The sequence below is a fragment of the Hyaena hyaena genome, unplaced genomic scaffold (genome assembly GCF_003009895.1).
Source record: "Hyaena hyaena isolate Hyena2069 unplaced genomic scaffold, ASM300989v1 scaffold_453, whole genome shotgun sequence".
NCBI lineage: Eukaryota > Metazoa > Chordata > Mammalia > Carnivora > Hyaenidae > Hyaena > Hyaena hyaena.
The window spans coordinates 1,209,789-1,228,318 of record NW_024081083.1 but is presented as its reverse complement, the minus strand read 5'-3'; the positions used below and the strand labels follow the sequence as shown (position 1 = coordinate 1,228,318).

The 18,530-nt window shown below is 47.8% G+C and overlaps 1 protein-coding gene across 3 annotated transcripts in view; it reads right to left on the bottom strand.

The window, feature by feature from the left end:
* Positions 1-41: 41 nt before the first annotated feature.
* PPIC (peptidylprolyl isomerase C) overlaps positions 42-18,530 on the bottom strand; it is a 23,723-nt gene continuing 5,234 nt past the window's right edge. Inside the window, exons 2-6 of one of the 3 annotated variants that reach the window (XR_005531965.1) lie at positions 15,770-15,883; positions 15,221-15,314; positions 12,532-12,716; positions 9,814-10,008; positions 42-53 (exon numbers count right to left, since the gene is read on the bottom strand). Coding sequence is in view for 2 of the 3 variants with exons in the window: in XM_039253415.1 (XP_039109346.1) it covers positions 9,880-10,008; positions 12,532-12,716; positions 15,221-15,314; positions 15,770-15,883 (522 nt within the window). In the remaining variant the exon portion in view is untranslated. Of the gene's footprint in view, positions 54-9,365; positions 10,009-12,531; positions 12,717-15,220; positions 15,315-15,769; positions 15,884-18,530 lie in introns of those variants that run through there. The other 2 variants (XM_039253416.1, XM_039253415.1) reach the window with 2 other exon arrangements.

Sequence of the window (18,530 nt, the reverse complement as noted above, 5' to 3'; positions counted from 1 at the left end):
TCCTCGGATCTAATTGAAGCAACTGCGTCTCATCTCTTTATACACACACACAACTTCCCACATACTCACATTTGTCTCTCATCTAGGTGTTAAATTACTGCATCTCTGAAGCCACTAGGTACCCATTAAATAATTGATGATTTACCAAGATAATAAGAATTTTTTTAAATATAAAAACCAAACACTGCTAATGGCACACACCTCAAGAAACCTTTTCTGAGGTTTTTTGTTTGTTTTTAGTGACGAATTTTATTTTTTATTTAATTTTTAATGTGTAATTGCATGTTTCATTTCAATTCCATTACAGGAAATAGAAAACCCCAGTAGGTATTTAAAGCAGGATGGAACAGTAAGAAACTTGATGCTCATAAATCCTTTGGAAGGATGAGGAGAGTGAACTCCTAGTGGATAATCCAGGATTGGCTTCCAGAATCCTCCAGCAGCCTCTAATACCCGCCTGCCCAGGACCCACACCCTTTGCCTTAAGCAGGAAGTCAGGGAGTCAGGAGGCTGCTCCTGGAGCTGTTGAGTTTATAAAAACCTCCCCTGTAACTGTGATCGGGGTATCAGCAAGCAAGATCAGGAGGTAACTGTTACCACTATACCTGCCTAATAGCAGGAGTCTGGGGACCAGGCCCTGGCATAGAGTGTCCACCTTCCACCGCCTGCACTACAGTCCCCTCTCAATGCCCACAGCTACGCCCCTATCATCTACTCAATCTGCTGCAAGCACATCTAGTTGGTACAACCTTATTATTGATCCCCATCTTCAAGGGAGTCTGGAAAGGGTTGGAGCGTCGTGGTCACTGCAGTGCAGGGATGGACATTGGCAAGATGCTAGAATATATTTCCTTGGTTGAAACTAATAACAGCGTACAAAAGGATATATAAGAAAAGAAAGATCCTCACCTTATCTCTTTTGTCCCCTGTCCCACCCCCCAAGCGGCCACTGTGCTTCGTTTCTGTGTGTACTTCCGGAGATTTCAGTAACGTACATGCGACATCATGCATGTTTAGTGTACATAGTCCATTTCCCCCTTTTTTACAAAACACGGATTTTTGAAGACATGGATTCATAGACAATAGAGCAGTGAAGGGAAGAAAAAGGAAGAGGAACCGCGTTAACCTTTAAAGCAGGATATGGGGACACCTGTCATCTGCTGTGCTCCTAGTCCATGAATTTGGTGGCGTGTCTGGGCTTGGTCTCACACTGTCGCCCAGTGCTTCGCACACAGCCCCTCGGGCCGCACCTCCATCACTGGCCATTTCTGGACCAACACCCCTTCTGCCCTCTTTGCCCTGCCCCACTCATTCCAACAGCTGGCCATCTCTACAACCCGAATATGCTGACCATCCCTACCTGCTAAATCCTCAGTTACTTCCCTTTGAAAAGCGTACAGATCAAATCCACTTGGTGTCAAACATAAAAACGTCAATACAAAACAACAAATGTGAGTTGCCAACCATTTTGAACAATTTTTTAGTTTAAAATTCTAGCCTCCACAACAATAAAAATGTCTTTTTATTTAAAAAAAAAAGTGTAGCAATCTCATGATCACAGTTGAAGAATAACCAATGGCTTTCATCTCATCTGTCACCTTTGATCAAATGATAATGGCTACTTAATAAGGATTCTGGCCCACCCTTTAGAGTGGCTACTATTAAAAAAAAAAAAAAAGGCAACCAATAAGTGTTGGCAAGGATGTGGAGACCCTGAAACCCTTACATATTGCTGGCGAGCATATAAAATGGCACAGCCTCAGTGGCGAATGGGTTGGTGGTTCTTCAGAAAATGACACAAAATAACCATGTGACCTGACCATTCCATTCTGGGAGTGAAAGCAGGGACTTGATCAGATTGTTTAAATACCCAAGTTCCTGGCAAAAGGTGGAAGAAATGCCAAAAGGTAGAAGCAACCCTGGTGTCCATCAGTGGATGAATGGACAAACAAAATGTGGTAGGTGTGTGCCATGGAATATCATTCAGTCTTAACAAGGGAAGGAAATTCTGACATGTGTTACAATGTGGCTGAACCTTGACATGCTAAGTGAAAACGGTCACAAAGGATGACTACAGTGTGATTCTACCTACATGAGGCATCTGGAATAGTCCTGCTCATAGAAACAGAAGGCAGAATGGTGGCTGTTAGTCGCTGGGTGAAGGCAGAAATGGGGAATTAATGTTCATGGGATTTCAGTTGGGGAAGAGGAGAAAGTTCTGGAGATGACTGCCCAACAGTGTGAACGTACTTGACGCCACTGAACTGTACACTTTAAAATGGTTAAAATGGGGGCACCTGGGTGGCTTAGTCAGTTAAGCGTCCGACTTTCGCTTAGGTCATGATCTCGCGGTTTGTGGGTTCGAGCCCCGCGTCGGGCTCTGTGCTGACTGCCAGCTCAGAACCTGGAGCCTGTTTCAGAGTCTGTGACTCCCTCTCTCTCTGGCCCTCCCCTGCTCACGCTGTCTCTCTCTCTCTCTCCCTCTCTCTCTCTCAGAAATAAATAAAACATTAAAAAATAAAAATAAAAATAAAATGGTTAAAATGGTAAGTGTTATGCATATTTTACCAAAAAATTTTTAAGTTGTTTTTAAAAGATTTTGAGTAAGGATGTAATAACTAATTAATGATATCTGCCAGGGTGCAGGAGAGATTTTGGCATACATATGTGGTATTAGTCTCATATCTGCTGACAGCCTCTGAGATTCTAAAACAATAGTCTTTTAAATTTTTTTAATGTTCATTTTTGAGAGAGACAGACAGAGCCTGAGCCCAAAAGTGGCAGAGAGAAAGAGATACAGAATCCAAAGGAGTATCCAGGCTCTGAGCTGTCAGCACAGAGTAGGATACAGGGCTCAAACTTACAAACTGCGAGATCATGACCTGAACCAAAGTCAGACGCTTAATTGAATGAGCCATCGAGGTGCCCCTAAAACAATAGTTGTAAATCAAATGTATATGTATCAGAATCACCTAGAACTCTGACTCAATCGATCTGGATGGGTGGGTCCTGTCTTTGAGTTCTGAGAAAAACTGCCAAGGTGATTCTGATACACACCTATGTTGGAAACCGCTGTTTGAGGGATTGGAAGATGACTTATGAACTACCTTCTTTTTTTTTTTTTTTTTTTTTTAGGTTTACTTATTTATCTTGAGAGATAGCATGTGCATGTAAGCAGGGGAGAGGCAGAGAGGGAGAGAGAGAGAAACCCAAGCGGGCTCCGCACCATCAGCATGGAGCCTGACACGGGGCTCAAATTCCTTAACCTGAGCCAAAACCAAGAATTGCACACTTCACTGACTGAGTCACCCAGGTGCCCTGAACTACCTTTCTTTAATGGTTATTGACTTGTATACTTTCTGCAGGACCCACTCTGAGAACGTCATTTCAACCCTTGAGCTACTGCAGGTGGCCACAGAGAAGTACTCGTCTCAGTGATTCGGGCTGTATAACGGAAATACCACGGGCTGTGTCTTATGAACAGCTACATTTATTTCTCACAGTTCTGGAAGCTGGGCACTGGCACATTTGGTGTCTAATGAGACCGTGTCCTGACATGGTGGAAGAGGGGCGAAGAATCTCTGTGGAGCCTCTTCGAAGGGCTCCAACTAATTACCTCCTAAAGGCCCTATCTCCTGCTGGTCTCTGCTTGAAACACCCTTTCTGTCTCCTTTGAGAAGATGCTCATTCGCACCTGCTGGCAGCCACCAGGTTGTATCTGAGTCTGTTTGTGTGTTTGTTCATTTGTGTTTGAGGTTCCACATACAAGTGAAATCGTGTGCTATTTGTCTGTCTCTGACTTACTCTGTATCACAGCAAAGTGCTCCTTCTTCGCATTTAACCAAAGAACATGAACGCTGTGAGATAGGGGCCATCTTCTGACTTGTTTACACTCCTCTCCATTACAGGGCCAGGAGTAGATTTCAGGAGGCCCCTGTTGAAGGAATAGATGGCCGGCACCCTGTGTTCCCAGCACCCAGCTCAATGCTGGCTACGTGCTTCACAGCAGAAGCTTCGTAGATACGTGTGGAGTCCGTGACCTTGAATCCAGATTTGCTAACATTTTCCCAAATTTCCTTACATCCCAAGGGTTCTGAAAACCCTGATTTTCCTACAGTTTGCTCCCTAACTGGATACACAGAGTGGTAATAGGTTGGGTAGCTACACACTTGGATGGTTTCTCAAACTATCCTCTTAACAAACGATTAAGCTAATTCAGGGATCACAAACCACAGTTGTGTGACCCCGCAGGGCAGTGGTTTTCGAGGTTTGGACCCAGGACCAGCATCGTCCACGAACTTGTCAGAAATACAATTTCTCAGGTCCTTCCTAGAGTTAGGGACTTTGACACTCTGAATGTGGGGCCCGGAGATCTGATAAGCACTTTAGATGATTCTTGTGCACCGTATAGTGTGAGAACCATACCCATAGGACATTTCAAAGTATTTTCATGTTGCATATTTTTTAATATATTTCAGCTTTTTTTAATTAAAAAAGCCCTCCATACTTCTAGGGGGGGCAGACACAAAGTCAAATCGTGTCAGGATGATAAAACAGAAGGCTGGTGATACCATTAGGATAACAGTCTAACCCGTCAGCCTGCTTCAGATGTTTCTCCCTCTCTCTCTGCCCCTCCTACTCGTGCTTGCTCTCTTTCTTTTTCAATAATAAACATTAAAAAAAAAAAAAAACAGTACCAAATGGAGATACTATCCAAATTACAGGACATACTATTTGCCACTTAGGACAGAAGGGGACCAGAGTTTGAACAGCCAATTGACTAGCACTTTGAATAGCACATTGGGACGTGTGCTTCAGGAAGAAAATCCTTCCCACCCTCTCCAAAATTAACGGATGTGGAAACAGGAAAGCGCTAATACAAGTGCAGAAGTGGGCGATGGGGGCATAGTGGTATGTTGAGCCCTCTCCCGACCCTCCGAATCTGGGAGTCCCGATTGTTCTGATGGAAGTAGTCATGAGATGAAAATTCCATGTATGGATTTGGGGACGCATCTTGTTGTGACTTTAATATTTGTGAGATGGACTTCATTTTCCCCCTCTTCCAGACGTTCCTGTGACTATACCCGCTGGAATTCTGCTCTAGTGCCAGTTGTTTTTCCCTCACTCGAGAATGTCAGCAACACTAGTCAATCTCCAAAGCAGGTGATGTTATATCACACCTAACACTTACGCTTGGCCGAAACCTTAAGTCCCCAAGATGAATTACAGACTTAAGTGAAAACCGTTAGGTTCTTAACAGCACAAACATTTTCCATTACAAATACTGCTTTTTTACTCTTTCTTAATTAAAAAAAAAAAAAAAAAAAAAAAAAAAAAGCCTTGAGGGGGCTTTGGATTTCCCAGCCTTCCAGATCAAGGATTTCTTCAGCCCTCTGAATTATAGGAATGTTGAAAAACAAAAACAAATCCTTTTCCTGTTGTAAAATCCTTGCCATGTTTTTGTCTTTACGTAACTCGAAACGGCTGAACTGAAAAATGAGGTTGGTAAGTTCTGTTCAAACCTAAGAACTCATCAGAAATGGAGTAGGTAATAATTTTGAGATTGTCGTTCTAATCAATCGATCCCAAGAATGGATTTTACTAGAGTTTAACTTATTTGATGATCCTCAAAATTGATAAAGGGCACTTAGAATAAAACAACTGATGCCTAAGGATACGACAGTGTTTTTAATTGTTTGCTCAAGTGATTCAGGATCACAATTTTAATAATTTGGGCTCTGTGGTGGTGGCAGCAGCGGCCAGTATAATTTTCCTTTGATTCTCGGCACTCCCTTGGCTGCTAGGTTTCCGTTTCACAGCACAATTGCCAGAAGAGTGAACTTTGTTTCAGAATCTTCTGCGGAAAGTAGAGGCTTTTTGTAATGCAGTAGTTCAGAGCTGTGGGTTTGCTAATGCTTTTGGTATAAGGCGTAACTCTCAACCTGTATGAGAGAAACAGCTTTGAACAGGGGGTGTGTTGTAAGCTTATCAGCCATCCGGTATAGTGGGTATCGCCTGACGCTTTACTACCTGTGCACTAAGTGGTCTCAGAATTTCAGCACTTTGAAAATGAGCCCCTTTTGCTTTGGTACTAGAGAGATGTCTCTGATTCTGCTCATGCTAATCAAAACACTACAGGGCAAACTCTGCTCCTGTGCGCGGAGGTATCAGTGGCTCATGTGTCCTCTGATCTGGAGACTTGAAGCCACGTCATTCCACAGATTCCACTTCATTTCCAATTTCCTTCCATGTTACCTTAAAAAACTGTTTTTAAATAGATTTTTTAGGGGGCACCTGGGTGGCTCAGTTGGTTGAGTGGCCGGCTCCGGATTTTGGCTCAGGTCATGATCCCAGGGCTGTGGGATCGAGCCCTACACTGGGGTCCACGCTGAGTGCAGAGCCGGCTTGGGATTCTCTCTCTCCCTCTCCCTCTGCCCCACTCGCCAGCTCGCGCTCTCTGTCTAAAACAAAATAGTAAAATAATAAATGAAAAAAAAAGATTTTTTTCTAATTATTAGGAGAGAACCTTAGAGGAAAATTGGGAGCCCCCAAAAAGAAAAAAAAAACCCATAAAATAAATATAAAAGAGTTTAAATGTCCCACCATTTGAATTTCCTCATGTCAATTTATATTTTGTTGCATTTGCCTTTACATACTTGACATCACGCTGCATACAAAATTTGTACTTTTGTCTTCAAAATGACCATTTTCTCATGTTACTCTAAGTTTTGTATCATCCGTCCTAATGAATGCATGTTCTTCTCTTATGGGATGTGTGTTTTATAACTATTTGGGGACAGTCAAATTGCTTCTAGTATTTTGGTATCCTAAATAAGCTTGCAATTTACATCTTTTTTTGTTTTAAATAAACTACCCCCAAACATGGGGCTCAAACTCATGACCCCAAAGTCAAGAGCTGCATGCTCTACAAAACGAGCCAGCCATGCACCCCTGCAATTCACATCTTTATACTAAAGCTTTTCAACATTGCTGTGTTAGACAAAGACGTTAGCTTCCAAGTCACAAGCAATCAATCAGCCCTGGCTTAAGCAAAAAATGGAAACGTATTAGCTCGCATAGCTAAAAAGTCAGGGGTGGAGATGAGCTTCAGGCATGGCTCGACTCAGGGGCTCAGTGGTGTCTTCAGGAATACATCTTGCTGTTTCCTGGATCAGCCTCCGTCCGTGTCAGCTTCCTTCTCAGCCTTTGCTCCTTGACAGCCTCTGAGGGGAAAGACTGCAACTCTTTCCCAGTATTTCCATTGGGAGTCCCACAACTGAGACTCACTACCATGACTTGGGTCAAGCACCTTTCCCTGAGCCAGTCACGGGGGTCAGCGTGAAGGAATGTTCTGGTTAGCCTTCGGGACGTCCCTGCTCCCTCTTCCACCTCAGTCCCCTCCCACCCTCGCTCTGCACAGCTGGACTCCGATAGTTCTTGAAGCCACCAGCCTGACCATCAGCCGGAGGCCACTGCCTCACACACTCTTCCCTCTGTGTCCCCGGGGCTTGCTGTCCCCTCACTTCCTTCAGCCTACACTCGGGACTTCCCGGACCACCTCACCTCTGCTCTCTCTGTCCTCTCTCTGTGCCATTTCTCTTCAGAGACTAACAACTGCCTGACGTCCTGTTACATATTCAGGTGGTATATGTTTGAATTATTTGTCTCTTTCACGGGAACCACAAGGCTGTCACTGTTAGCAGCTCTACCCAGCCCTCAATAAATGTTTATCAAGTTCGGCAGGGCGCCGAGGTACCCAGCCATAGGGTCAGCTTCCGCTACTGGTAAGAGGTGCTTATGGCAGTGGTGTGATTCCTCAAGGAAAACAGGCAATCATTCCCAGATGGTGGGGAAAATGGGATGCTGGGCTGACCAAACACTGGGGCCCATGACGATTTCACATCTGTTTCGAAAGCAAAGTCCAAGAAATAGGACTTAAAAGGATATGAATGCTTTGAATTTCTTTTTTTTCTAATTTTTAAAAAATGTGTATTTATTTTGAGAGAGAGAGAAAGAGCACAAGCAAGGTAGGGACAGAGAGAGAGAGAGAGGGAGACACTGAATCTAAAACAGACTCCAGGCTCTGAGCTGTCAGCACAGAGCCCAACACGGGGCTCGAACCCAAGAACTGGGAGATCGTGACCTGAGCCAAAGTCACCTGCTTAACCCACTGAACCACCCAGGTGCCCCTTGAGTTTCTTGATGTATGCACTAGTTCCCCTACTTATAAAACAAAACAAAACAAAACAAAAACAACCTCCTCAAGGCAGACAAAATAATCTTTCTTCAATGCAGACTATGTCATGCCCTTCCCCATCTTAACATGGATAGCTCCCCAGCGTACCATGTATAACGGAAGAAGCCGGCCCTGTTCCTGGGGCCGGAATGTTCCAGTCCCAGCCTGACTCTTCTGGAGCCCCAGAACCCACCCCCTCTGACTTGGGGACCCTCATCCCTCTGCTTGCCTCCCTGCCTGACCGCCGCCTACCCTTTCAGCCTCAGGCCTCAGCTCCAGTGTCCCCTCAGCAGGCCCTTCCTTGACCACTCAGACAGGGCTCCGTGCACATGGGTGTATCTTCCTCATGCCATCAGCACACCACCTGTCACCTTATTTATTCTGTCTCCGCCTCTAGAATGTAAATTCCCTGGGGTCCTTTTCTTGCTGTTCAGGAACTCCAAATGGGCACCTGGCATGCCGAAGGCCTTCTGTGAATTTTTCTTAGGGGAAAAAAAAATGGGCACGTTGCTTGGCAAGAGGGTTACAGCAGTTAACACCCCCATCAGCAGGGAGAATGTTCATTTCGTCGCCCATCCTGTTGTGATGAAGCAGTTTTCTTAGTATCTGGCTCAAGAGATGGAATGGTTTTCAAAGGTAGTTCTCAAAATGTGTGTATTTGCTATTTTTTTTATTATTGAAGGGCTGGAATTCTGGGAGGTCCTCACTGCCTGGGTCCTGGAGAAGCCACAAGGCCTGCTCCCGTTTGAGGCCCGGCGCTCTGTCCCAGCAGGTATGTTCCAGCAGGGCCCCAGGAGGGTTCCGTTTTCCCATCTGGTGTGAGCACGGCCCGAATCTCCGTGCCCACTGTGTAACTAGAAACAAAAGACACCCTTTCGTTGCAGCGAGACTCAAGGGAACTTTCTAAACCTGTTACGGTGACTAAAAGTTAGTGAATTAATCCACTCAAGTATTTGGGACGTGGTCAGGAGTCATTTCTGTGCACCCCCATCCCAAATTAGCCAGTTGTATTGGTATTTTGATGGACAGAACCCTCTCTAGTGTGCTCATTGTTAATTTTAGAGCACATGTATTTTTCTACATGGATTTTTTAAAAAGAACTTTAAAAAAAAAGTCTTGCAAAAAGAACTGACCGATATAAAAAGCATTTAATATAGAGAACACAGAAGCACCTTTTAGCAAGTAAAAGTCCCTATGGCATATATCCAATTGCACGAGTCACATCTCTTTCCCTGCAGAGAATTTCTCTTTGAATATAAAAGTACAAACTTCACGTTCCCACCTTCTTCAGACACATCGTCCACGTCCCTCAACCCGGGGATCACCATTAATGCGACAGAGTGATGATCATGTTCTTACAAAGAAAATAGATCATCCGAAGTCTTCTGGTTTACAGACAGCACCACCGGAGGACTAGGATGTGTCTTCTGCATGCGGAGTCCCAAGGCAAGCGACGGACCACAATCCATGCGGAGTAAACGCTGAGTGGTTGATGTGATCGAGGGTGGAGAACGGACGTAAAAAACAAAAACAAAAAACGAACAAAGCCAAACAATAACTTTGGAGAATCAAAAGACACACACACACACACACACACACACGCATCCCTGCCAGAGTGTGTTCTCTGTTTTCTGCCTGTTGTATCACCAGTCAGGGACCTCGACCACGAAGGGCGTCCTCACGTCTATCTTGCCGCTGCCGACGATAGTGCAGTTGGTGAGCGGGCGGTCATGCCCGTCAGTCGGCTGCAGTTCTATGGAGTGGACCACTGTCTGGGGGAGACAAGCAGACCGTGGCGATCAGGAGGTGAAACCACTGCCCAGTCTGAAAGCCCAACTGGGAAGGGAAACCAGGGGTTTTTGGGGGGTTTTTTTGTTTTGGTTTTTTTTTTGGTTTGTTTGTCTGTTTTCCCTTGGTGTGAATACAAAACCCATGCAAGCCAACCATGGAAAACTTAACATACTCAGGAAATTTCTACATAACAGAAGAAAATCTATCCACTACCTTGCTAGTGGAAGAACGTATTTGTGTATTTCCTTCTTTTAACTAGCATTTTTTATTCTAAAAAGTAATTTGATATTTTTGTAAACCCACAGCTTTAATGAAACATGTTTCTGCCCACCTCACACCCGATGTAGGAGTTAAGCATGGAGCAGGAATCAGTTTCCACTGTACCCTGTAAATGGTCTAGGCGTCAGAAGGCAGACTGAGAAGTGGGGCTCGTTCTGGGTTTGCCTGTTTGCAAGCTGGGACGCTTCACACTGGAGGAGAAAGGGCTCGTCCAGGACCGGGGATATTGGCTTCTGACCCGCTTCCCACACAGGGTAGGGACAGAGAGGGCAACAATACGAAACACACACACGCATGCACACACAATTTTTTTTTCCTTCTAGAGAGAAGAATCTGGAGATTTTTTTTCTGGAGAGAATATACTTGTCAATCTCTCAAAGAAGTCTATGACTCAGAATGTTAAGCAGTGCTGGTCTGAGACCAAGCAGGTCTCCGGTTGCACCCCGGTGGGTGGAAAGAGTCGTGTGCAGTCAGTTAGGGCCGCAGGAAGACGGGAGAGGTCGGAAGATCTAGAAAAACCGTGACCAGAAGAAAACACAATACTTGCACTCTTCCTTCTCTCACAGGTTAGTGTGACGTATTCAAAAGTACTCATTGCGGGAATGTGTGAGCCAGTTTACTTCCAAACGGCCCACGGGTCCAAAACCCAGACTGGTTGAACACACGCACGCCCAGGTTCAGCTCACCGCCAGAGCAACGTTTCTGAAGACATTTGAGGAGCACTGGCATTCGTTACTGGGCAAGCACAGAGTCCTCTGAGGACTGCAAAGTGGTACACAAAGTGGTCCGTGGTGGCCCTTTCCCTCTAATCCCACTTGCCAGTGAGAACCTGATCTTCACCAGCTCGGGCTCAATACTTGCTTGCCCTGTAGGGGAGCTTCTCGTGGTGGGGGGTGTGGGGGATCAGCTCAATTCCTGGCTTTTCGATGGGCAGGATCAGGGATAGCGGGGAGAAGTTGGGAATCGCCAAAACTGAGCTAACGTTTGGATGGAAGACACAGAACTCACATGAGAATGAAACAAAATCAAATATGGAAGAGGGCAGGGGGGGAGGGTGGGGAGGGAGGAAGGGTCAATAATGGCCCAGGGTGGGGTGGGGCGGACTTTACAGGTGCTAGTTTAGGAGCTGGGAGAGCTTCTGTGGGCGGTGAGCTGCTAAGGAGGAGAAGTGCAGGGAGTGGAAGAGGAAAAGGATTTTAAGAAGTGTTCCTGTGGGTGACAGATTGGACCCTCCGCTATTCTTTGAGGCACACCCGCCGAAACGTGCATTCTCTCTAGTAGCTGTGCTGGCTATACTGCCTGTGTCTTCTAATGTGACTTGTTTCTGTCCTAAACCACATGGTGCTCAGGGTATTTTTTTTTTAAATAGTTTATATTTAATTGTGGTAAGAAACACGTAACATAAAATGTACCATCTTAGCTGTCCCTGTAGTGCGGTGGGTCTTAGGTACGTTCATACTGTGCAGCTGCTGGGCAGAACTTCTGCATCGTGTGACTGAAACTCTATTCCCACTGAACACCAGCTCCCCTTTCTTCCTCGCCACCAGCCCCTGGCAACCCCTGTTCTCCTCCACGTTTCCACGGATGTGACCACTTTAGATACTTATAGAAACAGAATCATCCCGTCTTTTGGGGACTGGCTTATTTTACTTCACAGGCTCAGGGTTCATACACGTTGTACCATGTGACAGGATTTCCTTCCTTTTCAGGGCAGAGCATTATTCTACTGTACACACACAGGGGGCCCGAGTTTTATTTGGTTACATTAAAAAAGTTTTCATTTATATCAAGTAGTAACATAAATTAAGTACCCAGCTCTTGCCTCAGTGCTCCTAACAATTAAAACACCACACTATGGGGTGCCTGGCTGGCTATGTTGGTTGACTTTCCGGCTATCTTGTGGTTCATGGGTTCCAGCCCCACATCGGGTTCTCTGCTGACAGCTCAGAGCCTGGAGCCTGCTTCAGATTCTGTGTCTCCCTCTGTCTCTGCCCCTTCCCAACTCGTGCCCTGTCTCTCTCTCTCTCTCTCTCTCAAAAATAAAGATTAAAAAAATAAATTAATTAAATAAAATAAAATTCCACAGCTTATTCCCCTCTGAAGAAGCCAGTCATCATATAAGATGAACCTCTAACAAGCACATTTTAAGATGAAAATAAATCACTGAAAGCCCTCTCACTAAAACTATAAGGCTTTGAATGAGAAATAATAACATATCAAGTTACCATTCCATCAAGGACTTTTCCAAATACCACGTGTTTGCCATCCAACCAGGCGGGCTTGGTCAAGGTGATGAAGAACTGAGAGCCATTGGTATCGGGCCCTGCGTTGGCCATGCTGACCCACCCAATGCCATAATGCTTCAGTTTGAAGTTCTCATCTGGAAATGTCTCACCATAAATGCTTATACCTATGTGAGACAAAGTGGGAAAAAAAAGAGAAGCACCAGGCGTTATATGCAAGTAAATTCCTCAAAGGGAGACATAAGGGTTTAACAGAATTGGTTAACAGAACCCTACGGAGTTGGGGACGGGGAAAAGATGATGAAATGAGGAAAAAGAAAGGAGGTGATAAAATTGGATTCCTCTGGGAAGCGGGGCGCCACTCAGATGGACACAAAAGCCTTGAGACGGCAGTGCCCTCAGGTCTCCAAGTAAGGCCCCCCAACTGTGACCAAGCCAGTCAGTCATTTCCCTCTGAACTAAGGAAGTGAAGGGCAGGACGACATCGCAGGGCCCCACGGAAGGTGCATGAGCCATCGTCCTGGCTCGGTCTCCGTCCGGAGCCTCAAGTCACTGGTCCCGGGTCACGCGTACCTCCGCACCCACCCACGGTGCCGTTAGCACCCAACACCCTCAGCTCACGCTCACATCCCTGCAGAACTGGGGTTCTCAATCCCACCGTGAGTGAGGCAGCAGAGGCTCCACAGTCTGAAAACTGCGCGGCAGAACTGGGAAGTCACATGACCTTCTGTCACTAGAGCTGCTGCTCCATCCTGCATCAGCGCTCCCAGCAAGGAGGCCCCTGGGCGCCACAACCTCCGGGCTCATCAGGAGACAGAGGGTGATGGCAACCGGAGCACCGGGCTATCCGGCCCCTGAAGGGAAGACCCAGACCCAGACCCAGGCGTGTGGCCTGGAGTTCTCGCGAAGCCCCAAGGAGAGTGGAGCATGTTCCCTCCCCCCCCCCCACCCCACAAGAGCGGCAGAGACCCTGGGTAGTGGCTGCTCTCTCCTCCCACACCTTGAATGCCTGACGTGCCCACCGCCTCCTCCTCCCCCTGCTGCCGGGCTCCTTATCCCTCGCTCGCCAACTTTAACGCCCTGGCTCAGTTAGAGGGACTCGGTCCAAGGCCGGCGATTCACAGCTGACTGGTCAGTGACAGATGAGGTGGCCTGGCGGAAAGCTCTGCTCACAGGTCTAGACTCAATTTAAAGGATCCAAAAGGTCCTCCCTCCTAACCTCAGAGAACTTTGAGACGTGTGTGCACATTTGCACATGTGCACGCACACGCACACACACACACGGCAGGGTAGGCAGAGAGAGGGAGAGACAAAAGCAGGCAAGCAGCCAAAGGAGAGCTCAGTCACGGTTCCTGCCTGGCCACAGGGCAGGACCCTGGATGCCAGTCTCAAGGTCGGCTCAGCAGCAGCAGCAGCAGCAGGCGGGCCCCCTTCCCCGGGCATCCTCCCCAGCCCCACTGACCCCAGCCACCCGAACGCGTTTCTCTATCCCACTCCACGTTCCCATACCCCTGCGGCATTTGTGCAGGGAGTGACAGTAACTCTCCGGAAGGACCTGGCAAATCCAAGGGCTTAATGGTCGCCATTTTGGTGCAGATAAACCACTGTGATACCCGTAGAGTTAGCAACAGTGCTTGCACACGGCCCAAGTGCCTCTGTAAAAAGTTAGCAGTCTAATGCCCATCAAAGCACGTTATTTGCTGAATTCAAAATCTTCAGCCTGAAGGAAACTGAAATCCTGGTGTAGCTGCATGTACGGTGGGTGTCCAGAAGAACTCCCTGTGGTCCCGAGGGAAGGCAGTGCAGGGAGCTGGGTACCCGCGATCCCCAGTGAAGAAGGACAACCTCCGGGATATGTAGCATTGTGTACATTTAATCATTTGTGCTTCACAGGGCTCTACCTTTGTTTGTAAGAGTGTGTATTATAATTTTGACAGTTCTATTTTTATTATTAGTGTTCCTGCAAAAGCTGATGATAAAATGAAAGAATTTTGTAAGAAAGGGGTAAATCCATCTGTAATCCTGCCACCTAAATTCGAGCCTCGCGCTCCCAGTGCGGTGCCCCCCTTCCCCCGTTCTCCTCTCCCGCACCCCTGCCTGTGGCCAGCTGCTGCCCCACCACCGTTCACACGGTGTTACATTCAACCTTTCCTTCCTGTGCCAGACGGCCTTCTGCACTGCTGCATATGGGGAGGCTAGCATTTTACTATCTGCACAGTGGCCTGCCGGATGAGCATATCTGCACTGTGGAAAGCTAATGACCACCAAAGCAATATTGTTTAAAATTAGGAAGCCTCCAGGTCATGATCTCGCAGATTAGGAGCTCAAGCTCCACATCAGGCTTGGCGCCGACAGTGCAGAGCCTGCTTGGGATTCTCTCTCCCTCTCTCTCAGCCCCTCCCCTGCTTGTGCTCTCCCTCTCTCTCTCTCACACAATAACTAAAAAAAATAAATAAAACTAGGAAGACTCACTCATTCACACATATGACTAGATTTTGGCAGATGAGCCCTCCCCCGCCCCAAACCCCGTCCTCCTGAAGAATTAGTTTGGTGCTCTTGACGAATTTGTTCCTTAAGCCTGGGAATTCACTTGATGGGGGTGGATACGCTGACCCGACCTGAGGTGTGAGTCTGGTGAGCAGAAGAGGAAGAACACAAAAGACAATGTTACCGCCGGTGCCGTCCCCATGGGTGATGTCTCCTCCTTGAATCATGAAATCTTTGATGACGCGATGAAATGTGCTTCCTTTAAATCCGTATCCTTTCTAAAGAGATTATGTCAATTGAATATATGAGTAGATTTAACCCGTACTGAAAGATAAGCCCCAGCGTTTATCTCAAAATGACACAATGAGAAAATGACACAAACTGTCTGCAGAACCTGATGAGGACCCTGCAATGATGTCCTCCTAGAAACGTTCCCATTGGCAGACCCAAAATAAAGGACTCAACTGTGGAAGTATTAATGTGAATGAGTAAAAAGAGAGCAATCTACGCTTTCATATGATGCAGTTGCCCTCAATTTCTAGAAGCCTAAGGACACTGTGTGCTCAAAGAGTAAACTTTCATACAATAATGAAGTAAAACATGGTAAGACGTCTCAGGTTCATTGGACCTGCCAATCCAACACTTATTTTCCCTCTTTCCCTGTTTACGCTGGGCGTAAAAGAAAGAAGATCCCATTTTGTGCACAGGTAAGGGACCCACACCTGAGACCTACCTCGCCTGTGGCCAGAGCGACAAAATTTTCCACAGTCTTGGGCACAACCTTTCCAAAGAGGCCGATCACAATCCTGCCAACATCTTTGTCTCCGATCCTCACATCGAGGAAGACCTGCATGTGGTTGAGCGGCAGAGCACAGGTACAAGGTGAGGGAAGGTTAAAATCTGAGACTGCATCTCTAGGTGAAAGCCCCGCCCCGCCCCCTGCAGTTTATAAGCTAGCTCTAAAACCGTAGTGTGGGGGCATGGCACCCCCCAAATGTTCGTCCCACAAACACTTAGCACCGGCAGGCCAGGCGCTGCGCTTCGTGCTGGGCCTGAAGATGGAGTTGGCCAATGAGGCCGCCGAGGAAACTCCGCGCCCCCTGCGCACCCCAGACAGCCAGGCGGCCACCTCCCATTTCCCAGCTCCGCGCTCTTCTGAGAGGGTGACGCTCTTAATCTTGGCAGGGGAGGAAAACTGGTGAGGAGAGAAATGGTCTAACCATCCAGATTTCTTTCTGTGTGACTTCGAACAGGGCCTGATTCCCGGTGAGTCCTCACAAACATGTGCTGTCAAGGGACTGTGAGACGTCAACACGCACGGCAAGTTCTCCGAAAGGCCTGCCACTGCCTGCGAGCCCTGTGCGGCTCCAGGTCCCCAGCCTCGGCCACTGTCCCCTCCCCCAACAAAACTCTGCGCACTCTGCCACAGAACTCAGTGGTCAAGCTCTCGAAATCGGGTTGGGGAGACCGCATTTTTTCTCTCTCTGTCACCACATTTTAGAGCAGATGAAAGAAAACACACACCCACAAGTGAGTGTGAGTCACTTTTTGTGCGGATAAACCTTAAAAAGTTCTTAAACTATTTTTTTTACTGTTTTTAAAAATGTTTTATTCATTTCTGAGAGAGAGAGAGAGAGACAGAGAGAGCGCGCGCACAGGGGAGGGGCAGAGAGAGAGGGAGACACAGAATCTGAAACAGGCTCCAGGCTCTGAGCTGCCAGCACAGAGCCCGACGCGGGGCTCTAACCCACGAACCGGAAGATCATGACCTGAGCTGAAGTCGGACGCTTAACTGACTGAGCCACCCAGGCGCCCCTTAAACTATTTTTTTAAAAAGCTGTTCCATCCGAGGGGCCCCTGGGTGGCTCAGTCAGTTCGGTGACCAACTTCGGCTCAGGTCATGATCTTGCGGTTCATGGGTTCGGGCCCCGACTCGGGCTCTGTGCTGACAGCTCAGAGCCTGGAGCCTGCTTCAGATTCCGTGTCTCCTCTCTCTCTGCCCCTCCCCCACTAGCACTCTGCCTCTCTCTCTCTCAAAAATGAGTAACTATTTTTTTAATTAGAAAAAAAAAAAAAAAAGACCTGTCCAAAACAAAATCACCCACGTTTTGCTTCACAAATCCCCATGTTCCGAGGATTCGGGACGGTATGGTTGAAAAGGCTACCGAGTCGAAGGGCATTCTATTAGCAGGTTTAGATTATAGGAACCAATTTACGGTTTGAATGCTTTTGTAAAAAAGACATTCAAGAGAGGCTTCAAAAAAATATAAGAAGGGCTGTCAGAGGAAAAAGATGTCTCACAGTTTAGAAAAATCATAAAGTAAAGACTGTCAAGCGCTGGTTTAAGACAAGAGCTTCTGCCGATACATCAGCACGTCTGTCACGGGCTGACGTGATATTTAGTGTTCCGTGTGGCATTTCAGAGTTTTTACATGGCCACGGCCGCCCAAACCGTGCTAGGGTCTACACCGCACGACTGTGCACTTGACCCCGGCACGCCCCACGCGGCGCCCCACGCGGCTCGGGCGCAGGAGGCCGCGCTGACCGCACGAGCCTGGGCGTGCCCCGCCCACGTCACGGAGAAGCCACTTCCGGGGACGCCAGGGCCGGGCAGGAATGAGCCAGAACCCGGGACAGAGTCTTCTAGAAACAGCGCGCAAGACACCAGGAAAGCCCGACTTCCAATGAAGGAGAGAAAACACAGCCGGGAAAGCGGCGATGGCACCGAGAAGAAAACGTGGCAGCGCAGCGGCAGCCCCCGGCCCAACTCGTCAGTAAAGAAATCCGACTTGCCTACGCGCGGCCCCGCACACCGGCTGCCATGTTTTTGATCCCCCAAACTGCACTTTCAACTTCCTGACTGACAGCACGAAAATGTAGCCGAGTTTTCCTGACTCCAGTGGAAACGATCAAGTCACACACATCTTACTCGGGCAATGGGTACATGGTTATCTCCAGGCCTGGGGGCGGGGTGGGGTGAGGGCTGAGGGCAGGCATCCTGGGAAAGGTGTGACGGGAAGCGGGGGGGCGGGGTTAAGAACGAGCATGAGCCCCACATGGCAGTCTCTGTGCATAGAAGCAACAGCGAGAGGGTCTCACCTGTTCCAGAAGGTGGGGGAAGGCTGCCGGATCCGGGTTTTGTAGGATTTGTTAGGCCTTAGAGAGAAGGGAAAGAACAGGACCCAGGGAAGGCCTGGGGGATATTATTCAAGCTGCGGGGAGGAGAATCTGGGGGCTCTTAGACGAGGGAGAAGGAGGGGGAGGGGAAGGAGAGGGGATGGGGGAGGAGGGGGATGGGGGAGGGGGAGGGGATTAAGAGGGGGAAGAAGCGAAGCAGAGGAGGAGGGGAGGGGGAGAATGAGGGGGAGACAGGAGAAGAGTAGAGGGGGAGGAGAGGGAAGAGCAAGAGGAGAAGGGGAACGAGGGGTAGGAGAGAGGAAGGGGAGGAAGAGGGAGAGGAAGGGGGTAGGAGAAGGGGGGCGAGGAGGAGAGGG